Source organism: Oryzias latipes, chromosome 24 (assembly GCF_002234675.1).
Source record: "Oryzias latipes chromosome 24, ASM223467v1".
Lineage (NCBI taxonomy): Eukaryota > Metazoa > Chordata > Actinopteri > Beloniformes > Adrianichthyidae > Oryzias > Oryzias latipes.
In genome coordinates this window covers 1,794,201-1,820,383 of record NC_019882.2, presented here as the reverse complement: position 1 = coordinate 1,820,383, position 26,183 = coordinate 1,794,201, and the positions used below count along the sequence as shown (strand labels likewise).

Below are 26,183 nucleotides of genomic sequence, written 5' to 3'. Positions count from 1 at the left end.
GTCAGCCGTTTTTTTCAAAATTTCCCAAAGGAAAAAATCATGTTTATGCACTTCAGTCAACACAATGCACACGTTTTTACAGATTTTACCCACAATTCCCAGTCCAGCAGCGTGAACAGTGAAACAGATGCCAACAAAGTTTGTTCTGTCAATCCCGGCTTTCATTTGGAGCCAAAGATGCAGACTGTGGTTGTTTGTTACAGGATGTGATGTAACAAAACCCAATACTTAGAGGTATTAACGAGTTACCTGTCAATCAAGAGACCACGCCCCAATTTGGCAAAATTTCACATCAGAAAGTAAAGTAGAACTCATAAACGTCACGTTGTTTTATATGGAGACAGACCTGAACATCACAGAGACCAGACGCTGAGAAAACATTTGCAGAAGATGCAGAAGATGAAAGGAGTTTCCAAAAACCTCCTCAGCTCAGGCCGAAACTGAACGCAGGAGCTTAGTTACAGGACCGAGCTCCTTTCATCCACTCAAAGGAAGAGTCTATGAATGTTAAGACGCTCCAGTCTTCTGAAGCATTTTCCTGTTTGCAGCCTGAATGCTGCTTTGTTAGCAGAGCTGGACGGAAACCAAATATATACAAAAACATGAAACAATCAGACTGAAGTCAGAGTTACGGGAGGAAAAAGAGACATCCAGCCGTTCAGCTGACGTGTGAACTCAAGCAGGATCTCTGGACGATCCCATTTTGATCATTTTTGACTCGCAAACCAGATTTGAGCCTCAGTCACATGGACCCACATGGACCAGGGCTCTGGGTTCTTGGGTTGTGGGACGGAGGAAGCACAGGTGTGTCTTGCAGTTCCCTTAAGGCTCCTACAGCCACTTCAATGGATGTCATGACAGTGGAACGTACCACTGCTGAGGGTTTGGTAAGTTTATCGTGAAGTATTGTTAAGGCTAATGGAAGTTAGACGTACGGGTGATGCCGTCACACGGTGTCCTTTGGCCACACGTCAGTTGGAAAGATTTGGGGAGGTGAAAAACTGAAAATATGAACGGCGCGCCTGCCTCTCTCCTACTTACGTCGACGCGTCAATTTCGCTTAAAAAAAGCCGGAGAACCGAAAAAACACGTCCGGGTTTCAAAACAAAAACTTCTGTTTCAAAATAAAACCTTAAAAAATGTTATTTCATATTTATGGTGATGTGCTCGCACGTCAAAACCACACACAAAAAGCAAACCTGCACAGATAAAAAACAAAAGTTTCTTTTAAAAAACATGCAGTTTACAAGGAGCCCGATCGCTTAGGCTTGGATGTTGATGACATGGGGATAGCAGGACAAACCACTCCTCCTTTGGGGCGGCCGTGGTGCAGCGGTAGGGCGGTCAACCCATGGTTGTAAGTTTGCAGGTTCGATTCCCGCCTTGCACGCCCATGAGTTGATGCGTCCTTGGGTAGGACACTGAACCCCACCCTGCCTCTGGTGGTAGGCGGACGCCTGTGTTTGGCAGCGGAGCCGCCACCAGTGTGTGAAAGTGACTGTAAAGCACTCTGGGCCTTGTAGGTAGAAAAGCGGTATATAAGTATACGCCATTTACCATCCGGGAGCTGAGGGGGGAGGAGGGACGGACCATCCGGATATTTCATGCAGGTCACCTTCAGGTTAGACCATCAGACAGCCCTGATCTACCCGTCACAACAGCTGTGACTAAGGGTTTTAGTTTTATTTCAGCGTTTTTCACTGCAGGATTGCACCTGAGGCGTCTTTAACTAACGAGGCTTCCAGTCGGGTCGGAGGTTTTTTTGGTGCGTGGATGTCAGCGGTGATACAACCAACAGTTGGAAAATTCACACCAAAAGAGTTCCCACCTCACTGAAAAGTTGATCCATTAGATGAACTTTGAATCTCGTCTCAACTCTTCCTCTGCTCTACTTTCACTTTTTCCATCTGTGGCTGCTGCCGATAAGACCTAACAGCATCACGGACGCGTCAAGCCTGTGCGTGTGTGTGTGTGTGTGTGTGTGTGTGTGTGGACGAAAATCAGGGGAAAACAACCGCACACAGGAAGTCCACCCATTCAAATATGACAACTCTGATAAGCAAATGTTGGAAAAAGATAGATAATTGCTTCACAATCCTCTGCTGGCTGTCATATAACATGTGGAACAACAAGATGACATCATGTGGGACGGAGGAAAGACAAACTAAACAACAAAAACCTGTCAGTTCACACACATCCCAGTGTCTTCTCTCCTTTCGGAGGGTTCTGTTCTCCACTGTTCCTGAACTCTTCCTTCCCTCTTCCTCCTGGTTATCTCCTCCTGCTTTATCTCTTTTCCTTCCTCACCTTTCATTATGTGTCAGAATCCGGCCCTGTTTTTCCAGCTCTTTTCAAACTTCCCACTGTTTCTATCTCGTCCTCCCCAACTCTGTCCATTTCTGCATCTCCTTACATCCTCTCACTTTGACACGTCTCCCCTCGTTTCCTCGTCGGCACGGTCTCGAGTTCTGCACCTTAACCCACGAACCGCCCGGAGGTTCTGGTTTTACGTCAACCACCGTCGCTGCTGAAGGGGGGAGAGAAGCTGCAGCTTTGGGTCACTGCGATCAGAAATGACTGCAGGCGCGCCGCGCCGTCACGCCATCAGCCCAGGATGAGGTGTTTGGGGTCTTGTTGTCGATGCCGTTTCAGCGGGTGAGGATTTCCGGTTTTCAGGATTCATTACCACCTGCCAGAAGTTTTCGGAATATAGCAGAACCGACAGGACCAAGTTGTCCCGAATTTAATGAAATAAATCAAAAGGCGACGTGGGACCACTCTCCCATGGGCCTCCCACCCGTAGTTGACCTCAGAAGGGGCCGGTGCAATGTGGACTTGAACTTGGCTTTTGGGAAATCCTAATGAATTCACCTCCATTCAGAGCCAAAGGTGGAACAGGCAGGTACACCTGTGAGCTTCTGAGTCACTTCTGACTTTTTAAAATCAGCCAGCACCTCCACGTCTCTACAGCACCACCAAGGTGACGTAAGGATGGTTTTCTGCATTCAAGCTGCTGTTAAGAACAACCTGTCAAAGTTTTTTCCATCCACCTTCAGATTCCGTGGTTTTGAATGACCAGTTTTGCCTCAACTTCACTTTTTTCCTTTTCATTCAGTGACAGTGACTCTTATTTTTCTCTCAAAATCTCCAATGTGGGAAACAAACGAACGGAATGGCGATGTGGGACGTGTCAGGTTTCTGTAAAAATCTGTGAAAACAGGATTGGATTTCCTGGTTTAGACCACAGAAGCTGAGAAATAGTAATCTTTTCTGCTGCATGAAGGGCTTTGTGTCCGACGGGGGAAGACCTTCTCCTCCACTTTGAATGTAGAATTCAGTAAAAATGTAGAGGATGATCGGGGGAAAAAAGCAGCAAATCGGTTCTACTGGAAGCTTTGCGTCCATCCACAGACGAGGTCAGCCTGTCGTCCATTCAGAAGAGAAAAGGTGCAGTGTGGCGGGAAGGGAGGAGCTTAACTGACGGATGACGTAAAGGCGGCGTTCGTCGCAGGCCAGACGGGAACCGGGCTCTCCGTCAGAGTCGGCGTGGAGCTCCGGCTCGTTTACGCCGTCTGACGGAGAACAGAGCAGCTTCTGTTCAGGTGCTGACGCGGGAGGCGGGCTGAGTTCCAGCCCCGGCGGCGTGGGCCAGACTGCTTTAAAGACGCTGCAAAACGAGGAGACGGGAGGGAGGGAGGGCGCTTATCTCACCCTCCAACAGCTAGATTTACATCCACCAACACTCCATGCTCTGATGGAGCCCCCCCATTCTTCTTTATTAGTATTGTAATAATTTTTTATTTTACCCTTATTTGCCGAGAGATTAAGAATCTCTATGGGGCATTTTAAATAACATTTAAAATGTAAAATAAATAAAACCGAAAGTTTATGTAAAACAGGTACAGGTAAAAGTGACTTTCTCAGCCTGGATTTAAAAAATGAATGAATTTCATTGATAAAAAATGGTTTTACTCTGAAAATCTGACTGTTCAGCATAAAATGAAACCCAACCGAGAGATAAAAAACTGGAGTAAAAAGGACAATCAGTTCGTTTTTTATTTCTGTGGTTTGGATTCATAAAGTCCGACAGTCCGAAGGTTGGAGCAGCTCTTTCCCAGACTCTTGTTTTGAAAGGAGGCAGCACACAGGAAGTGAATCTTTTTTCCCACCTGTACTCCTCTGCAGGTGCTTCACTTCATCTGACAATCCGGTCTCTTTCAGATGTGAATCCTTGAGGTGAGACAGCTTCCATCAAGCAGCTTTCCACCTCTCTGTCTTTTCCCTGTGCATTCTTCCTCTGCAGCAGCATTCCTCTCCTCCCTCTCCCATTCCTCCTTTTCCTTCAGCCCTTTGTTCTTGACACTCCGCCTTCTGTCCTCAGCTGCGATTTTATTCACGCTCCGTCTGCAGAACAGATGAATTCGATCCGCGCTTCACAAACAATAAAAACAGCTTTAAAGAGCTACAACTTAGAAAAATGCTGGATTTTATTGACCCTGATCTGATCCATGATCCACTTTCAGTGGCAATGGAATCCATGAAGCTCCCAAAAAATCCTTCCTTGGATTCTTTTCCCCCCAAAAAAACCTTGATTGCTTTTGGGGTCACAGGGTTACTGGAGCCTATCCTAAGGGTGGGGTAAACCCCCGATGGTTTTGCCAGCCCATTGCAGGGCACTCTAAAGCCTCCTTATTGCCAATAAATTCAAGACATTTATCACATTTAATGTAAATTTGGAGAAATATTTTTAAAAAAAGGTAGATTTTAATTTGGTCAAGCCTTGTTGTCCCCCCCTGTCCTCCTACACTACTACCACGATCGACCGGTCGATCAATCAGGTGCCATTTCAATGAAGCAGATCAACCTCAGTTCCGGTTGAGCGGGGTTCTCGCGTTACGCTACACGCCACTCATCAATCAAGCCTTCACTCTGAAGCAATGACTCAATTCCCTGCCTTCTTTTCTCAGCCAATCATGTTTCTGCTTTTAAATTCCTGATAGTTTATCTCTCTAAATTCCGGACGGTTTTGCCGGCTCTGCTCCGCCCCCTTCTCCACCTGGACCAATACTATGCCGTGGCCTCAACCCCCATCAGTGCTGGGGTCTGGGGTTTAGCCATCTAAGGTCCACGTTTATCCCACCAGGATAAAGACGTCATCGGCCCAGAGCCACACCGCCAAAAGACGTTTTCGTGCACATTTTTGTATCACAAATATAAAGAAAAAGGGGTCCAGATTATCAGAATAAAAATAACGACTCATCTGTTTCTGCCAAAGATTTTATTCCAATTCTTCTAATAAGTGAGAATTTTCATCTCAACTGTCGTATTTCGCTTTTTCCGGTGTGAGATTCCAGCCATCCGTCGAATCTGTTGATCATTCGTTATTTAATTAAGATAATCTGAATTTATTAGAATAATCTGGACTGAATTTGAATATAAAAATCTTAATTTTTAGGGTTTTGTCTGATGTCTGGTGCTTTTTGTCGACACATGCATCCTGCTTTGTTCTGAACCAATGAAACCAAAGGCCGAAACGAAAATCGCTGAAGTAATCCCCTGATCTGAAAAGCACACACAACGGAAAACGATTTCATTTTGTCCCAGACGCAGCAGACAAGACAGCAGTCGGGCTGTGCGCTCGTCATTTCCTGCGCTGCTTGAATAAAAGCAAAACAACTACGGGCAAATATTCAGAGACGTGTTTGAATAAATCCAACCTGTAAACAAAGAGGGATGGATTTTAGGATGACTCAGCCAAGTGAAGGGTTGAAAAAAAAACATGATTTTAAGAGAAGGCAAGCTGGAGTTTGGAGTTTCTGAGCGATAGGAGCGTGCGGCACACGTGGGCGCCGTCATTCCACGATCCCATCCTTGAAGGGGGAACACCTGAGAGAGATGGGTTCAGCAGGAGCGACAGGACAGGAGCTTTGTCCCGCCAGGTGAGCGCTGACTCACCCTCCCAGGTGTTTGGCCTCCTCGCCCTCATCTTTCAATAGGAGATAATGGAAGATGCCATCTGGGGCAAGTGATGAAGAATAAGGCGAGGAAGAAGAGCAGCGGACAGTGTTGCCTGGTTTTTATTGCGGTGTGGAAAACGGAAAGTGGAGCTTCTGCACAGACTTAAAAAGAAAGGCGTGTTTTTTTCTTTTTTCTTTATGTGACAGTGGAAAAATGTGAACTATTTCCAGCCTGTTCCTGTCTTCTCCTGGTTGAACTCTTCAGCGGCTGCTTCGTCTTCCTCAACGGGAAAGTTTTAGGCGAACACCAGCGGAGTCCGTTTGAATAAAACCGCTGCAACTTTTAAAGAACATTTAGGCAAAACTGATCGTCCTTTGAGACTTTTTTTCCTGACATCGTTGAGGTTTGGCAGATATGTTTCTTTTTCTCTTTGCCAAAAAAAAAAAAGGTTAAATCAGCCGAGCCGAGCGCATGTGCTAAGAGAAAAACAGGGCCTGAAACGTGGATCTTAGTCTACACCAAACCTAATTACAGCCTAATATTGGACTGATTTGGTTCCATCTGTCATTCAGGCAGTTTGTATGAATGAGGAGCTTTTGAAAGATCGAGTCTTTGATGTGTCTGAAACGCAGCTTTGATCTGGGAACGCTCACAAAACGCACAACCACAACCTGGTGCGATTGGGCCTCAAACGACTCAAACGACCCACAAACGACCCACAAACCCGTCCAGGACGGGTTTGTGGGTCGTTTGAGGCCCAATCAGGCGGGTTTGTCGACTCACACAAACCCGTCCCTGGACTGGACCTCAGACCCAGCCGGAAGTCTCCCGCTGCACACGTGTGTGGCTTCTGCTCCAGCGACCACAGACGAGGCCGCCTGCTGTGAACCCGTGTTTGTGCACGCACGAGGCGGTTTAGCACAGCTGGGAACTTTACAAGTGTGTGTGAACCGCTTGGGTTTGGCCCGAGGCTGCCGGTCGGATCTGGAGAACACGTTTGACACTCTGCTTCCTCGGCTCGCCGCGCTCCTTCAGACGCCACATTCCTCTGCCTAACGAGCGTCGCCATCTTTTCTCAGAAGCCGAATGCTGAAGTTTCCGGATCTCAGTTCAAAAACCAAACATCAAACCGTGAAAAAAATCATTTAAATATCAGACAAAACTAAGCAGAAACAACAAACGTCCAGAATCTCTCGCTGACGGGGTTTCATGACTGACGCCTGAAAAGCTCATCCAGGTCTAGTTTGGCTTGAGGGCTGAAAAGTACCTCTAAAGTAATTCTCAAATCCTTTTGAATGTTATTTCTCTGTCTCTAAAACTATTGTCCTGAATGTAGACCCATCCAATGTGGGCATTCTTTATTGTAAGCGAGTATGTTTTTTATTGTGTAGAACTTCTCACAGAAGAAAATCCCAAAGTGACAGAATCATCCAACTATGACTGGACCCGCTAAAATGAAGAGAACAGTTGAAACGTAGAGAGTTTTGATTCCAAAGAGGAATTGGAATTATAATAAAACTTTTGTTTTGTAGACCTCAAGGATCAGGCTGAACAGTATCGGCATCAGGAATACATGTCCAGGTTTGTCGGTGCAAAGCTCTAAAAACTACAATTTAAAATCAATTCTGTGTTGCTCCCGAGGTTTATTGACATCACTTATTTGAAAAAGTAGAGTCTATATTTAGATTTTTTGTGTTTTAACATGTTCTTGTAGCTTTTTTCTGTTGATGGAGAACATATATAAAGAAAATTAAGCTCAAATTTGCATTTTTGAGTATTTCTTTATCCAAATTGCTGCGAATCAGGAGCAGATGAAAAAAAGCAGTTTGAAAAAAATGGTATTTGTGGTGTAGAAAATACGCTGGGTGGGCCCGAACCTTAGGGGAGGTAGGGGGGCGGGGTTTCTCAGAGCCAACCACCCCTCCCACGACTCAAGGCCCGTTCACACCGGGACGAATTACGCCGGCGATTTTCGCCGACGTTTAACGCCTCGTGACTAAACAAAGGGCACCAATGAGAGTGTGCACACCGACGCGAAAAAACGCCACGCGTCAAAGCGTCAAAAAAAACCCCGCCTCTGGTTCGTTTTTTTTTTTCAACGCGTCGCGTCGAAATCTATTCGACCAATGAGAACGGCGCTTTTGCACACGTGTCTGGAGCCTCTGAAGTTACAGTAAAACACAACTTGGGGGCGCTCAAACACAAAACTGCCTTGCTGAGCACACATACCAGCGATGAAGATAGACGCCAAGTAGCGTCTACACTGCCGCGAAGAAATAATGACGGACATTCTAAAATATTCCCGAACCAAGCAGCAGTTGGAGCTACTGGTGCTTGAAATATTCATGTTTTCTTTGTATGATTCTGACAAGCGTGTAAATACTTGCTCTCTTCTTCTGAGTGAAAAGCGACTTTAAGAAGCCTAAAGTTGCGCAGCGCCACCTTGTGTACAGGAGTATTTCTGTTTACATTAAGCGCCATCTAATGTCAGGGAATGAAATTGCATGTTCGCTCGGCTCATCGTCAGCGAAAATCGCCTGGGTGTGAACACAAAAGACGTGGCGAAAAACGCTGGCGAATAACGCCTGGCGAATATTCGTCCCGGTGTGTACGGGCCTTCGGAGATGAATTTTGAATGAACTCCTGCTGCTCTGCAGAAACTTTGTTCTAGAAAACAAAATGGGACTTTAAAGACAAAAGAGGTTTACATAGCTTCACTTCTGAGATGCCCAGGGAGGAGTTTATTTAAGCTGTCTCACACAATAAGGCATTCACTTAGTCGTACATGTGAAAATGAATGCTTTTACAAAGCCTTCCCATGGTTATTGATGCTCCTAAATCCAAACAGAAAATCTGGAAATTGGATTTTTTCTGAAGTTTAGGGGCCAGAGTTTAAAGAAGATGGGGGCCTCACTGACAGAGATGAAACCGGAGAGTCTGTGGCACGCTCTGGAATGCTGTGAAAAGCCTATAATGGCTTTAAATGACGTGAAGTGTCCTTAAAAGCGGTGTGTGGTGGTTTAATTCCCAAATTGCACAGAAACCGAATCCCTGGTGACTAATGCAGGGATGTGAGACCGCGGCAGCTCTGGAGCTGTGGGTCTGACGGGAAGATTAAGTCAAGATCTTCATCCTGGAAAAAGAGCAAAACGGGGAATAAAGGTCGTATTTCAGCATCTGCTATCAAAAACTATTTAAAGACTCGCCAGAGTCCAGCTCAGACGAGGAAAACCAAGACGTACATGGATCTAATCGCCTGCAGGTGGATGCATCAGAATGGAGCGGAGCAGATTTTCTACGTCACTAACACGACTTTTTTAAACGGCATTTTTTCATTCATTTGATTAAAGAAATACTCAGAAATGCAAATTTGAGCTTTTTTTTGTAATGTTCTCCATCATGAGAAAAATGCCACAAAAAACACAGTTTTCACCAGAGTGGGTCTAACTATAGATTACTGACAGTAAAATAAATCATTCAGAGGTCAAAGGCCATCAAAAAATCAAATCTAATCAAACGACCAAGTAAAAAAATGCTTTAAATGACAACCTATACACAAAGCATGAACACACACCCTTCCCCTGACAACACAAACCATGTCCAACACTTCCTGTAGATCAATGCGTACATCCCATGTTTGACGCCCACAGAAAATCTGTTTCTGTTTCTTTGTCCAGCATTAAACTCTGCATGCTAACGCTCAGCCTGCTGTGCATCCATTCAGAATGAAATGAACCAAAGCATGACTGCAGGGACGGGATGCTCAAACTGTTCCAAAATAAAAGCTCTTCAGCTGCGATCAAAGAGCCAACCAGATGGAAAAATGATCCCACTGCAAATTTCATGAAAAGAAAACTCGCGTTGCTTTATGACAAGTGGTTATGTTAATAGAGCCGTGAGGAAAGGGAGGCATGCTCCACCGAGGAGGGATGGAAAGTATGAGACGGCGACGACACAGAGGGATGAAGAGCGAGAGGGAAACATGCTGGAAAAAAGACAACACCGTAAGATTTCAATCATGTAAAACGACTGCTGCCGGGAAGAAAAGAAAAAAAAGAAAGCTGCATCTATGGGAACATTCCCATGTCCACAGAGTTGAGTGGTTCCTCCTCAGGATGCCTGGTTTTACGGAGGAGAGGATGAAAATGCAACCAAAGGCAGAAAACCATGACTGAGATGAGGGAAGGTAGAAGAGCAACAGATGAGATTTTCTGTGTTTCCAAAACTCAGCTGGAAAGTTAAATTAAAGCTGTTCTGCTAGACTGTGCTGCATAGTAATTAACTGGAGTATTTATGATCATTAAAAGTGCAGATTGAAGAGAATTATGACTCCTTTAATGTGCCTCAGTGCCTCCTTAAATGAAGAAACTCACTGAGTCTCTGTGTGAAATGAGTCCGATTTAAGTCGAATTTAATTTGGTAGACTTCCCCCTGATCAGCTACATGATGGTTTTTATGACATCATTATGATGCTAACAGAAGTTCTTTCAGGTTTATGCTGAGTCGGTTTTTCACAAGTGTCTTTTTCTACAGTATGGAGACACTTTGATGGTAGCTTGTTTTGTCTGCCTGTGTCCAGAAACTCAGTGGAGTTTGTCTGGGCGAGAACGCGTTTGCTCCACATCTGGTTTGTGTCGGAGACACATGGAGAAAGTGTGAATGTAGACGCAGCTCGGAGCAGAAACTGGGCTTTCACACGGTTTACTTCAAACTCTGACAGATGGGACGAGTCAACGAGATAAATCGCATCAGTATAAATAGGTGAATTTGATTGTTTTCCTGCTGACAAAGACACAATCTGACACAATAAGAACAGGTATAGATATAGACCCGCCACCACGACGAGACCAAAGACTCTAAGGAGATGATCATACGAGTCTGGACTGGGTTTAGGACCATCTGTCAGATGTCGGGGTCGCCCTAACACACCTGCCTGAGGATCGGGTCACATGCACCTTTTCTGCATCCAATCAGACGAGCTTTATTAGTCCATCACGCCCTCCGGTCATTGTCGGTTCGTCTGCTTCTCTATGGAATAATTCACAGATCCCTGCTCAAGTCTAGTCAACTCCAGTCTCATCTAACCAAGCCAAGCCTAGCCACGTCAAGATCTTCTGGATTCTTCTCCTCCACGCCATCGACTTCCTCCTGGAAGTTCACTCTGGATCTACAGCCCTACTGCCAGTTCCCCGCTTCACCAAATCTACCATCCACAGACATTGCCACCCAGTCTTTCATCTCTAGGTTTAATGAACTGCACTACTTCAAACCTAATCCCTGTCTGCTTTTGGGTTCAGCCAACTCAATACCTGACACCATCTCCACAGAGTAAAGTTACAAAAATGACATGTTGGAACAATTGTTTGTAAAAGGAAGCGTTTTAGGACACTTCCAACTTTCCATCGTTTCCAGGCTTGAATAGTTTCGATGCTCATGGGAACCTGGAGGATCCAGGCTGGAACCGGACCACAGCATCTTATTTACGGTCTTAAGAATCCTTGAAATCATAGGACAGACGTACAGACTTGGTACAAACACATTTTCACCCCTCCGTCTGGTTTATTTTCAAACACGGCGGATCTGAACCAAAGACTTAAGCGAACCGCCTGGAAAAGTCATCCAGTTCCAAACGCTGCTCACCAGGGGGCGTTACTGTCCGATTAAGACCAGATAAAAAACAAAAGTGGATTGTCCCAATAATCCTAAATAATCCACTCCAGAGTTCAGGTGGTTTCACATCTGACAAACAAATCCATCCAAGGATACGTTGGTCCGGAACCGCGGGCATCAAACCTGCCACAGTTCTGTACCACAGAGGTGTGATCCCTTCATGGTTCATTTCTACGAATCCTTATGAGGAAATGGAATCAAGCCTGCCAGTGGGCTCAAGAACACCAAAGAACCAAATCCAAAAGAACAGAACTAAATCCAAAAGAGGCTCAAGTCTCCACGAGTCTTCCAGGTTTGTCTGAAGTCGGGGAACATCTGAATGATTCTGGGGTTACGGTTAACCCTTCTGGCTTCATGGATCTCCGGGGAATCATCTAAACCAATCCTCTGAGCCCAAAACAATCCTGTCTTTGTCAGCAGGACAATCGAGTTTTCCTTACGATGTCATTCATGGTGTCAGTGTTACCTTCCTGCTCCCGTCTTTGCTTAAATCATACAAGCATCACGTATGGGAGTGAACAAAGGTGCAAGTCATGTGGTCTAACGGTGTGTGTGTATGTGAGTGTGTGTGTGTGTGTGTGGGGGGGGGGGGGTCCTACCGTACCGTTCTTGTACAGAAACATCCAGATCAGAAGTACCAGAATGACATGACGGAGCCTTGTCCGCTGTTTTCCATCACCTGAAGAAGAATCCCTGAGGAAGGGAGAAGATGGGATCAGAACTCGCCTTGAGCTTCACAAATCAACTACCGGACAGACGTGTCTTCGAAAGAGGAGCAACAGTTTCTGCTTCTTACAATCGGAAAAGGATAAACGCTCAGAAGACGGACGGACGGACGGACGGACGGACGGACGGACGGACGGACGGACGGACGGACGGACGGACGGACGGACGGACGGACGGACGGACGGACGGACGGACGGACGGACGGACGGACGGACGGACGGACGGACGGACAGACAGACAGACAGACAGACAGACAGACAGACAGACAGACAGACAGACAGATAGACAACTTTATTTATCCATTTGGGAGGTTCCCGCATGGAAGTTGACATCTCCATCGCATACAGCACTGGTTGACATACATATAGGAAAAAGGAAAAAGCAGCACAGTGACTAGAAAAATTAGAAAGATTAGAACAGTAAGAAACAATTTAATTCAGAATTCAGAGGGAGTCCATCTATAAACTAAGAACGTGGAGGATCCAGATGAGGATCCCCACATTTCTGGGCTGTTCTCCATGTATTCAGTGGAACAAAGACAATCTGTTCTTACAAACGGGATCTCAAATTTCCCAGTAGAAATACTACATGTGTGATTTGTAATCATTTGTACTTCCTGAAGCAGCTAACACAAAAAGGTTCCCTTGGCTTAAAGCCTCATTTCACCTTTTAGTATCTATCTATAATCCCCCAAAAATCCCAGGCAGCGCTGAAAAACAACGCAAAATGCTGAAAGACAAAAACGGTTTAGCGTATTTGCATGAACCAACAACACTAAAGAGACTTTTCTACACTAATTGTCTCCGTTTGATTGTTATGCCCGCCGGTTACAGAATAAATGAGTGACCAGGGAGCTCAGGTTTGTTTAACCCACAAGTTTGTGTGCTCCATTCCCTGGAGAGCCAATCAAAACGCTCCTTCAAGCGATGGTGATGTGGTTCCAGTCCAGCGGCTGCTAATGAGAAGTCTTGTGGAAATGTTTCATGCTTAAATGTCAAAAAAGACTCAGATTTTTGTTTGTTGCATATTCATTTATACGGTTGCTTTATCATGAAGCAGCAGATTTGGATAAAATGCCTGTCAGACAAATCGGAGGGCAAACATGTTTTTCCCCACATTGTTTACGGTAATCAAAAGTTCTGGCCCATGAAATCCAGAAACAAACTATTCTTATGCTGAGAGTCTGTTAGCGTCATCGTGTCACTTGCTCATCATTTTGGGTAAATGCTTTTATTTTAGGTTTTAGTCCCAACTGTGGTAACAGACCGTCTGTGGGCGAAAAATGATCAAATCTGTGCGTCAATATCAAACTCGTAGAGCGCTGAGTGAACCCGTAGAGACAATCTCCATGCACATTCTTCCTTTTTAAACCCCCCCAAATCCTGCCGACTGCACAGGGATCCCGTTAGTGCTGATCGAGTGATACGTGCGCGCTCCTGGCTGCCATTAGACAATCAGAGTGTAGTTTGTGTGGACGTCCTACAGGCCCTAACGGGTCACCTAGCCAGTTCTCACACCTTAACAATGACTAGAGTGTGGCGTAAGGACGCTGTACGAAAGCATCGGTGCATGTAACTTCTTTTTTTTTTTTTCTCCTTCTTAACTTGTTCTGTCCAACAGCTGAGCAAACAGATTAGAGCTGAAGGCTTTTTGTGTTGGACATGTTTTACTATCACAAAAAGAGGTTATATAGCTTCAAGAAACTAGAGTGTAGATTTGTATAAACCCCTTTTTGTCGTATTATTTTTTATTTATTTGTTACATTTAGTGTGTGTGGGGAGGGAGAGGGGAAGAATGTGAGGGGAGGGTGGAAGAGAGTAAAAGGAAGAAAGGTGAAAAGGTGGGGGATACAAGCACTGATTTGACTAAGTTATTAATTTAAGCTGTAACAATTATACCAGATCTGCTGGAAAGACGAATGTTACATCAAAGGTGAAAATCTGACACTAAGATGAGTGAAAAAAAATCTGTCCATCAATACACTGTAGGTAAGGAGGAGGGATGAAGCAGACAGGGAGCAGTGTGGCAGTGTGCACGTGCACGTGGGGGTGGAGATACATGCATGCTGCCGACGTGAACCGTGTGTTCATAAAGGGAGCCAGATCCTACCCAGCCAGACCAGCCAGACCAGGAAAGGGGAGGAGAGCCCCCCAGGCCAGAAGCCCCCCCAGCATCCGGACCCAGGCAGCCCGGGAGGGGAGGAGGAGGGGACCGCCCACCCCACCAGCCAGGCACAGAGAGGGCCCCCCTACAGGGGCCCCCCCAATGCCCAGAGGCACAAGCGAACCCAGTGTCCGGCCCCCAGGCCACAAGACAGGAGCGCTTAGCCGTACCAGGCGGCAGCCATGGGGGCCACCAGGCGCCGGACACCGAGACAAAGGCCAGGGACGAAGCCAGGGCCCCCGGAACCCATGAGCCGGCCACCACCCGACCGGCGCCCCGTCCCCGCAAGCCAGCCCAGGCACGCGACCTTAGCAACCCAGGGATCGCACGCACCCACAGCCGTGCTGTGTGTGTGCTGCAGGTAAAATAGGAGGTCACCAGTGTGGGGGGCTCCACCGCTGCCACCGCTGCCAAGCCGCAAAGCCCCGGCAACGGTGTATTTGCTGTGTGTGTGCTGCTAGCATGCAGTGTGTGTGTCTACAGAGGAAGTTAAAATTGTGGGGGGGGCCAGCGAAAGGTGAGCACGGATGTTTCACCGTGCCCCCCTCCACCAGACCCTCTCCACAAGGCCCTAGATGAATCAGAGTGTCTAATATGCAAGTAAAAAGCGGGGAGGAGGGCGGGTGCCAACGAGAACCCAGAGAGGGGCATCCCCAGTGAGCCCCGCCAGCATACCCCTCCCATCCAGATCCCGGGGCCCTATGTGCCTGTGTGCAATATTTGTTTGGGTGAGAGCGGGGAGGAGCGGGCGGATGGGCACAACCGGGGGAGAAGGCTCCCCCGAGCGACCGGCCCCCCAGCCGGCCGCGGTAGGCGCCCCCCCCTCCCAGAGCGGCCGGGCAGCCAGAAACGGCAAGCCAGCCGCAGTTGGAGGCCAGAGCCTCGCGGTGCCGAGAGACAGCCAGCAAGGAAGGGTCCCGGTGCCAGAACGGCGGGGCAGGGGGTCCAGCCCCACCATTCATACCCTGGCCCCCCTAAGGACTAGCACACTGCCCCCCCAGGCCCCAGAAGAATGTAACTTCTATAATGACACGTTTACCACATGCACGACAACGGTACATTCCATTGTTGTCACGTTCCTTGAGGTGGCCAAACGAGTCTCAAGGGAACTGAGTTCCGACACAGCGTCTGCATCCACTGGCGTTCAAGCGCCAACTTTCAATGAAAGGTCTATATGAAAGCACGTCAAGACGAATTTCAGGACGATTTTAGGGCTGTTTTCAGGTTCTACCAACGAAAAGTCAAACCAGAAGTTAAACCAAAAGTTAAACTTTGACCAATCAGGGGCCTGGATTTGGTAGTGACGTATGAAAAGCATTCTGTCCAAAACGCGGAAGTGCTGATGAGACAAAGCCAGGAGCAGGATTCACCAGGTTTGCACCGCTCTGACATTTCACACCAAGACGCTTCCTTTCATGACAACATGCGCTCGTATCGGCTGGCGAAGGTTCGGTGTGAGCAACACAGCTTCTTCAATGTGTATCACATGTGTGTATGTAGCAGAAGACACACTTGTCTCACTCATAAGATAAAATCAAAGCCCCCATCTTCTACTTCCAAATGTTGCAGTTCCACCAAACACCACTAGAGGCAGCAGCAATTACTTCTGGTGCCTCCCCATAGATGACACTTAACAAATAAAGTGACTATTGTTTAGGTGAAGAACCTTATCACGCATTGGTGTCGTGCTGGAAGATGTGTTGTTATTCTAATGTTTAACTGTGACTTCAGACCTGGACAGTTCCATCATTCCACCAGATAATGAATGCAGGATTTTTCAAAGTTTGCTTCTTTCCATGAAGAAGATCAAGCCATCGGTGCAACTGGCATTAAAAACGAGAACAAAAGTCACAGTTTTGAGATATATATATAATACAATATAAATAACAATTTTTTAATCAAAGACAAAACCTGTTTTTGTTCAGATTCCATAATATTTCTTCCTCTGGGGGGGTGGACAGCCAAATCGCATCCGCTCCTGGTCCGGCCCTTCTATCAAGGTTTGGAACCCTTTGTACCCCCCCTGGTCTGCAGACACATTTGAGTCTGTGGAGTCTGGTTTAAAGGATCTTTTTGGCGTTTATTCACGTGTTTTCTGTTCATGACAATCGTGCATCAAAAATGTGCGGTTTTGGTTTTTCAAGTGACTGTAAAGAAATAAACAAGTTCAACCTTCAGAAAAAAAAACTAAAAATAAAATAAAAAACACATAAAAACACAAATGCAGCTGCTGACTAATTTCAAGAAATTCACAAATTCCTGTGAAAAGTAAAAAACAAACCAAAAAGTATTAAAATGAAGCATCATAAATATTTAAACCACAGAGAACGCGGCTTCAATTAATTCAAGCATGCAGTTCTGCAAATGCATGCTGCTCCTGACATTAAAGAAAAGTCGCCTCTTTGTCAAGTCATACGTCCCGCTCCCCCCCCCCCCCCCATCTCCAGAATGGAAATGGGAGTGAATGACAAGTGGAGCGAGGTCAGCGAACAAGGCTGTGGACACGGCCGCATAAAGACAGCAATTCATGAGTCTGCAGGGCTGGACGGCGGCCTGCGAGCATCCCCCCCCCCCCCCCCCCCTGGGCAGACATTTTGAGGCCCACATGTTCTGGACCGCCGCCTGAGAGTTTCACGCCACAAGAACCAAAATGACCATCATTTAACACTTCAGTGAACATGCTTCATGGAGATAATCCCAGAAACGGCAAAAAAAGGAAAAGAAGTCATAAAAACCGCCAAATCTGTTTCTTTTAACGTACGTAGATTATTATCCACCTTAGATTACATCCATGATTAATGGTCAGATCCACGTAGAGACATGCTTCTCTGCCATTCTTACATGTAAAAACCTAAAAATGTGTGCAGCAGTGTCTCCTCTCAGCCCCGCCCACTTCCTAACAGCCCTCTTTTGTGTTTCCTTTCAACAATAATGTCACTGTTTTGCCTCCTTACGTCCATTTCCTCCTTTTTCTCTGCAGCACAATCTCATCCTGGAGATTCTAATCTGAGGTATCCCCTGGTGGAGGGGGGGGGGGGGGGACGGTGTGGTTTTAAAACACCTGACCAAAGATCCGGATCACAGCTACACGCTTCAACTTTACGCCAGTACAAGTGCACACACACACAAAAGTCCTTTTGGAAATCCTCCAAAGCAGAAAGACACGCCTCCCTCCGTCCCGCTTCCACGCCGTCCGCCTGCGGAGCGTCCCAACGAAAGTCAAGGGGACCCGAACGGTCCTGCTAGTGACACCATATGAGGTCATATTTCTGTTAAACACACTTTTATTTAGTGAGTAGGCCTGCACAATATATCGCAATTGTGTCGTCATCGCGACATCAAGCTGTCCAATACGCATCTCGCAAACAATGAGGAAAACTGCAATAAATGTTTACCTTAAATGTCCTAAAACAACCTTACGTCAGCTTGGAGTCTTTAAGGAATCAAATAAATCCATTTATGCATTGACCAATCAGAGTGAGCCCTTTTATGTCAGACGAGGGTCATTTGGAGTAAAATTTAAGGTTTGTTGACTCTTATTTAGATTAAAGTGTTGCAGTGAAATGACAACAGTGTTTCTGGTTGTTTTGCTATTTGTTCCTTTATCATAAGTTATATCGTCATGGCAATATTGATCGCTACTATCGCAAGTTTTCCTCATGTCGTGCAGCCCTGTTAGTGATCGTAATAAAAATGTTACTTTGGACCAAACTGTGGGACATCGCGTACTTCCTGAGTGTTTTGGATTCGTCACCAAACTCTGACCTTTGCAGAAATAAAGAAGCCTGGCTTTTCACCTGTCAATCAAAAGACCCCCCCCCCCCCCCCCCCCATTGACAGAATTGAGTTATTTAGAATTGAGTTATACAGAAGGAGTTATTCTCATTTCTCTAGCTGAAAGTAAGACGACTCGATCTCTGAGGCTCCGCCTTTCGCTCCTTGTGGGTGCCGCACATTTCATGACGTCATCCGAGACTCGGCCTCGACGGCGTGTCTGCGTTTCTCCAAAGAAAAAACAAACAGCCTCTGAACTTTTGCAAAGATGGGTGTGCATGCTGTGCAAAGAAAATGAAAGTGTTTAGCCGATCGCCGCTAGCTCCACGGAGAACCTGGGAGTTTCTGTTAGCCTGGGGGCGGGGCTAGCAGCGCAGACTCTTCTTGGAAGGGGCTGTTCCTCATGTTGTGATGTCATAATGTGAGAACACACTCGGGAGGGGCTGTTGCTGATAGAGCAGGTTTTTAGAAATGTGTGAATGGATCAAAATCCCCCTTTGGGGATGTTTTTTGTGAGGAATTCACAATTAGAAGACATTAGAAGACAAACAGTGAGGAAGCTAAAAAACAGAAAGGAATCATCTTCAGCCTCCCTTTAGTCACATCTTCAACTCCTCCAAACTCCTAACATTTGCTTTTTCCACCTGAATTCAGATTTGTGACAAACTGTCCTTAAAACTTCTCGACTGACGTTACTTTTCTCAGTAAATCTGCGGTTCAACGCCGACTCCCCTGAAGCTTCAGTGCTGCTCCACGATCTGAGTTCTTCTGGACCAAAAGTTCAAACAATCACGGCGGGGAAAACCAAACGCTGGCACTTTTCTGCAGGTGAAATCCTTGGAATTCTTCCTTCATTCCCTTTGAATGTCATGGGGATCATTTTTAATCTTCCGACTTAATGAAACCACATTCCTCTGAGTACCAAACAACCTTTGTTTTGATGTCAAACTGTCAGGGCTCCTCTGATTTCTGTCACACCTGAGAACAGGTGACCCCCCCCCCCCCCCCCCTTGTCACGTTCTCACCGCGCCTCCTTCGCTCCTTTCCAACAGGACGTGACTTGGCGTCCTGTCCGGAGCGCTTCTCTGGGCATATCGCCTTCAAAGGTTGTGTAACAGCTGGCAGCTTAAACACCTTAAACAACGGCGTCTTTGAGAGAGACGCGTCTCACAGTGAAGGGGGGCCACGCCGCTGTGGCGGCGCCCTGGGGCACTCACCTGCAGAACCCCCACAAACAACCACCAGAACCAGAACCGGCTCCATCCTCCTTCCTGTTTTCCCTACGACAAGAAAACTGAACCGGTGGATGTTTGTGCTGACACCAAAACCGATCGTGTTCTTCGCCATCATCACCTCCAGGCGCCAGTGGTTAAAAAATCAATAAATAAAAGTTCTCCATGTTCTAGTTTGTCTCAATCTACAATTCCAAAGTCCAGCGCCCTAGAAATTTCCCAGAAGTCTCTGCAAAAAAACAATCGATGCTGACCAGATCGGCGAACATAGACCACAATGCATTGCGTCTGAACAATGTTGCCACAAGAAATGTATTTAAATGTATTTTTAAATAAACCATCAACGTCTTTAACTTCAGAAGACAGTGGACTCATCAATAATAATAATAATAAACAAAATGCTCATATTTATTAGATTTGAACTTTGTGAAGTCGATGATGTTATATCTGCTGTTTATATAACAAAGTAGTGAGCATAGTGTCCAAACTGCTTTTGACATCCACGGCTCCACATAGCAGCACTGCATGGTTTTATGGGGGTTAGGGTGGGATTACAGACACAGCCAGTGATTGGTCTGGAGAAATGATGGTACCACCGTACAAGAAGAAATGGCGCTCCCTTGTAAACAAACAAAGCTCCGACATAGAGCCAGATGATCTTCTAAACGGGCTTTTATTATTGTTAGGATTATTATTATAGTTTTTTTAATCCAAGTGCTTCATTATTGGCCGAATGGACCCAGAGGAAGCGTTAGGGTGAGGTGAGGTTAAGACGTGTTAACTACATTTAGCCGTGGATGAACTTAAACTGGAATAACATCAGACTTTATTCTGTCCGGACCCAACTGGAAACACACATTCACATGACGGGCGGGTCGGAAAGTCATCTGAAAATCTCCAGAACCTTTCCCAGGAGAGCTGGAGAAGAACATCAAGAGAAGCAGGAGAAGATGGATCCATGGAAGAACTCAGCGAGAACACAGAGGAACCTCTGGATCTCCAGCAGAAACGTGTGGACACATGTTCAGAGTACTACCAAATACTCCTGGTGGGGGTGTGATGCTTCAGAACACGGAGGATTTCTCTCTGTCATAATCTGGGTTTGGACCTGAGTAGATTACGCAGCAGAACAATCATCCAAAATGCTGCAGCAACCCCAGAAAGTTCAGAATGTCACTGAACAGAAATGATCGTCTTGTTGCAAATCGTACGTCTGCTTCATGATGCATCACATGTAATGTGGAAAGAAAATCTTTACTTCCAGAAGGCTTTTATTTTGAAAAAAAAAAGGTTGTTTTTAACCCCTTCACGCCATACGTTGTTAATTTGCAACATATCATTTAATTTAGCATCACATTGAATAAAAAAAGCCTAGAAGAAGAAAATATCAACTTTTCCTCCTAATCCCATCAAAAATGTCATCTCAGTATTTTTTGGGCGACATGAAATTGTTTCATGTTTACCATAACTTTGGATACGTTTCATTTCTTCAAAGAAATACAAAAATAAACGGATTACAAGAAGAAAAACTTTAAACAATATTTACATATAATGCAAATGACTAAAACAATATTCATAATAATCAGATTTACTGACAAAAGTTGAGTTTTTGAAATGTAAATGGGACCTTTGACGGATTTATGGCTTTATTTCAACAAAAGACAAAAGAAAGAAACTAAAGCAGCTAAAGAAAATCTGAGTTCAAAGTCGATCAAAGTGAAGAAAAACGAACTTTTGGACTGTTTCCATGTTCAGACTTTCTGAAAAGGATCTGGTGTGAAAACGGATCCGCTTCTTTGGAAGCATGCAGCGCGTGCACGCGCCCAGTGGGCTGATTTTTTTTTTTTTACCCAAATGTATGGAGGCAAAAGTCATCGGTGAGAGGAAAGGCACAGAAGTTTGATGAAAGTGAAGAAGAGGAGGCTGAAGGCTCCAGATGTGGACAGATGTTCCCCCAAAACTCAGGAGCCGCGGATTCAGAGTTTATGAAAAGAGAAAAGAAGGTTCCAGGTGAGCTCCAGCCAGGTGGGCTCACCTGGGACGTTTCAGGACTTACATGTTTGTCAGTGGAGCGGCAGCTGGCCCCCCCGCACGACCATTCTCCCCCCCAGGAAAGAATCGGGGAGCGACTTCTGCTTCAGACTCTGCAGCATCCGAATGGTCGGACTGAGGCGTTCACGGCCCGAAGTTTGAGCCACGAGAGGCGGGGAGACCGGGGAGGAGGCGGTGCGGGTCCAGCCCGGACACCGACGGGGGTGTGCTGCTTTCACTGACCCGGACCTGCCGGGAGGGGCGGCGTGAGAAGGGCCGTGAATGAGCTGCGTTAGGTCTGAATGCAAGTATTAAAAAAACCATCAGACTGACAGTGAACACAACACTTTGGTCCACAATATAGTTTGTCAGCCAGTGTATAAATACACAAATTATTACTATTATTATTATTAAAACGTGTTCGTTTAAAAAAAAATCAAACAAATAATCGTGTTAAACAAAAGTAAAAACATAAAACTAAAGTGTTTTAAAAACAAACAAACCTAATACAAATAAAATTAATGTATATTATTATAATTTTATACAAATAAAAGTGGTAAATAAAAGTAAAAACGTAAAAATAAAGTGTTGAAAAAACAGACCGACAGTGAACACAACACTTTGTTTCACAATACAGTTTGTCAGCCATTGTATAAATATATAAATCATTACTATTATTATTATTAAAACATGTTCCTTTAAAAAACTAAAGAAATAAAAGTAAAAGAAGAAAAAACATCATCAGAAGATTTTGACTTTTGGTGGATCCTTTTCTGCTTGGAGGTTAAACTCACGTCAGTCCTGAAACCTGCAGCTGTCATCTCAGCTGTGATCAGCCTGAAGGTCACCATGATGACAGCTGAGTGGGAACGCCGCCGCCGCCACATTAAACCACAGCTGATAACAGCTGCAGGACGCTGCACGCATGTGCATCAATGACTCCACCCCAGCAAAAACAAAAGAACCTGAACTCACGATGACCACATGAGTTCCTGCAAACTTTTTTAGGCTGCAGCAGGTGATCCTGGATAATTACAGGATCAGGGAATCGCATCCTGAATTCAAAAAGGACGTCATTTACAGCCTAAAACATCACTTCCTTCCACTTTCCTGCAGCCAGATGATCCTCAAAGTTTTGGAAAAGCAATCTGACAAAATCAGAGACAAATTTGAACTGGAAACCTTTACAAATCCAATAAAAAGAAAAGCTAACGATGTTTCCAAAAATGTATTTGACTGAGATCACACGAAACATACAAGAACGTCAAACCTCAACAACAGCTAAAGGTTTCCATGACTTTTTAGAATAAAGTTCCATTTAGGAATCTTTTCTTATTTAAATGCCTTAATTGGTGGCTTAAGATGAATAGATTTGTGACTTTTGGCCCTTTTTCTTTTACATTTTAACGTAAAACTAACAGTATGCTGTTAAAATGATTAAAAAAACAGTTAAAGTTAAGGTCAGGATAACTGGGATCATTTGATGAAGGGAAAACTCTTGTTTGGTTAGTTTAGTGCCCTCCATGTAAAGAACAAAAGATGCTTTTCTGGGTTTTCTCTATTGTGAATCAGGAGCAAACGGAAAAGATGCAGTTTGAAAAACATTTGTGATGTAGAAAATATGCTGGGCGGGGCCACAAGCTCCCTGCTACCAGTTTTCAGCAATGGGGAGGAGCTACTCTGAGTTAACAGTCCCGCCCACAACTCAGAGGTGAATTTTTTAATGAACTCCTGCCGCTCTACAGAAACTATGTCCTGCAGAAACTGTACTTTTATTTAGTTTGTTTAATGGCTTCAAGCCTTTAAAGCTGTAAATTGAGATTTTTTTTTTAAAAAAAAGGTTACTTTTCAGTGAAAAATGTTGGACGTTAAGCTAAAAAAAACCTTTTGATCTGGTTCTGAGCAACAGTAAATGACCAATAAACGGATCTTCAGACTGAAGCTGCAGAAAATCTTTAAAAAAACAAAGTCAGTCAACAACAAAGCTTCATTTTAAACACTTTATTCAAACAGTGAGTAACTCTGCAAACCTTCAAATCACCTTCCTAATTGCTTAGGAAGAACTAAACCAGAACAGTGATATGTCAGCTTTAACATGAAAGCAAAACGGAACCGTCCTCCACGATTTCCTCCTCAGTATCTGCGCTCTGCATGGTGGAATGAAGTGGCGGCAGCAAAAAGAAAAAGGCCCAAACCCGCTAAATTTAGAGATTGTGAAGCGAAAAGGGACGAAAAGCAGCAGAAGATCTGCAGCAAACATCTCAATCTCCTCCACAGGCGGCTCAGGACTTCCTGGTGCTCAGTCATGGCGTGACGGCGGCGAAGCTGCACTCAGCATCACCACCCGACGGATCTGCAGCGCTTCACCGCTCAGCCGACATCCTTGGAAGCTGATTGGTTGGAGCGCATGCTGGCTCCTTTTCCTGACAGAACGTGAGGAAAAGCCGCAGGAAGTGGCTCGCTGGACATCAGGATGTGCGTCTGCGGCGGCTGACGGAGGCCAACGGCGAGGCTTTGACACCGGTCCGAGTCCGTGTGTTCTGCAGTCGGTCAGTCAGTCATCCAGCCAATCAGAGCCCCGCTGTCAGACACAGGCGGCCATTGTTTCCCTTGATTTGTCCTGGTGTGTCCTGTGTGTGTGTGTGTGCACGTGTGTGTGTGCACGTGTGTGTGTGCGCAGCGCCCAGACCTCGCCGTGGGCCAGATCAGTGACAGATAGAAAACGGGAGGACTAAAGAAAAGTAGGAAAGGAGGAGTCAGATGAAGGAGGACAAAGAAGTCATTCTTTCCCCGTGGTGAGGAGCTTCAGGGCTTTCTGGAGGTTCTGGATGGCCGTGCCGACGTCCTCGTACTGCAGGGCGCTGCCCGCGTACTTGCAGTACTTCTGCGCCTTGGTGAAGTCGTCGGCGGAGAGCTGCAAGCCGCCTGGGAGGAGGAAGGGGGGAGGATGGAGGGAGGAGATGACAAACGAGAGGGAAAGGGTCAAAACGACGAGCAGGTTCATGTGTGGCAATTAAGAGACACAATGAGGCGCAATCAGTCATCATTACAGAGTCAATGAGGCTGCAGACAGAAACACAAAGACGCCGTCCACGAGGGACAAAAACACCAACAAATTCACCACACACTTTCTGACGCACAAATCCTGCAAACACCTGCATAGAAATAAAGTCGGGCCGGGTGAAACTGTTTGGTGCAGGAACTTTGTGAGTGTCTGATCTTCAGAAAAAAGGCAGATTTTAAGCATACAGGAGAAAATCAATGAAAGATTTAAGGCGATGGAAGCACTGATTATTACTAAAAAGCCTTTTGAAAAGAGATCTAACACATGGAACTTTTGAGGCAACATCCTCTTAATTCCTTTCAATCAGCGTCTGAACCCGCTCATCCATCCATCTTCCTCCGCTCATCAGGGACCGGGTCGTGGGGGCAGCAGTCTAAGCAAAGATGCCCAGACTTCCCTCTCCCCAGCCACTTCCTCCAGCTCCTCTGGGGGGGCCGCGAGGCGTTCCCAGGCCAGCCGAGAGACGTAATCTCTCCAGCGTGTCCTGGGTCTTCCCCGGGGCCTCCGCCCAGTGGGACATGCCCGGAGCACCTCTCCAGGGAGGCGTCCCCCGTGAACCGCCCCCTTAACGTGATGGGGGAGTTTGAGAGCTGGAGTGATCCAAGGAGCTAAGCTGTCTGGGGTTTTTTCCCCTGGTAGGGTCTCCCATGGCAGTTTAGAAGCCCCTGATGAGAAGAAAAATCAAGGACCGAATTACGTCCCCTGGATTGGTGTCACTGGGGACCCACTCTGGAGCCAGGCCTGGGGTTGGGGCCCGCAGCCTGGTGACCGGGGCTCTCCCCAGTTTTGCCCAAATGACACCCCCGGTCTACATGGGCCCAGCACCCATAGGAGACCTCAGAAGGGGCGGGTGCAATGTGGTGTGGGTGGCAGTCAAAGGCGGGTGCCTTGGCGGCCCAGACCCCAGTCATGGAACTTGGCTTAGGAAGGTTGTTGAAAAACAGCTTTCCGGTTCCCAGAGAGACCCGGTTTCCTTCATGGCCTCCGTCGGTTACAGAGAGCAGGTTTCAGGTTTGCTACCTGGTTACGTAACCACATGTAAACACGGTTCTTCTCCTGAAACCTGGAGTGAACAGACCTCCTCTGGCTGCTGACATGATGGAAAGTTATGTGAAAAACACGATGACACCTTTCATGTTTGACGCCGCGCCATGATTTTTCCACTGACGGCAGTCAGAGGGTGAAAACATGAAGTCAGGTAAGCAGGTTTAAAGCCTTTCTGCTGTTTAGCATGGCGTGGGGGGTGGGGTGGGGTTGAATCTCTGCTTTTTTTTATCTTTATTATTGTCCAGTATTCTTGTGATTCTTGATGCACCTGCATGAATTTCACCCAGCTCCGTGTACGATAAAAATAAAGCATTCTATTCTGTTCTGTTCTATTCTATTGTATTCTATGTGAATGTGGTGTGAGGATTCATGAACACCTGCACCAAGTGAAGACCCATCAAACGTCTGAAGAGTCTCCTTCATCCAGATCATGTCATCCCAGGATTCTGGTCTTCAGACCAGCTGGACCCCTAAAATTTGATCTGAAGACGTTTCTCTGATCATCCAGGAGTCTTCCT

General features: G+C 46.0%; 2 protein-coding genes across 11 annotated transcripts in view; both read right to left on the bottom strand.

Annotated features, from left to right (window-relative positions):
* The window catches only part of adgrg6 (adhesion G protein-coupled receptor G6), a 76,607-nt gene extending 54,899 nt beyond the window's left edge, over window positions 1-21,708 (bottom strand). For all 9 annotated transcript variants that reach the window (XM_023952798.1, XM_023952799.1, XM_023952800.1 and 6 more), the window contains exons 1-2: window positions 21,580-21,708; window positions 12,233-12,321 (exon numbers count right to left, since the gene is read on the bottom strand). In XM_023952798.1, the coding sequence (XP_023808566.1) occupies window positions 12,233-12,321; window positions 21,580-21,581 (91 nt within the window). In that variant the 5' untranslated portion in view covers window positions 21,582-21,708. The remainder of the gene's footprint in view (window positions 1-12,232; window positions 12,322-21,579) is intronic.
* A 1,832-nt stretch (window positions 21,709-23,540) lies between these two features.
* Window positions 23,541-26,183, bottom strand: part of vta1 (vesicle trafficking 1) — a 37,797-nt gene continuing 35,154 nt past the window's right edge. For both annotated transcript variants that reach the window (XM_004083321.4, XM_011491392.3), the window contains exon 8: window positions 23,541-24,479. In XM_004083321.4, coding sequence (XP_004083369.1) covers window positions 24,334-24,479 — 146 coding nt within the window. In that variant the 3' untranslated portion in view covers window positions 23,541-24,333. The remainder of the gene's footprint in view (window positions 24,480-26,183) is intronic.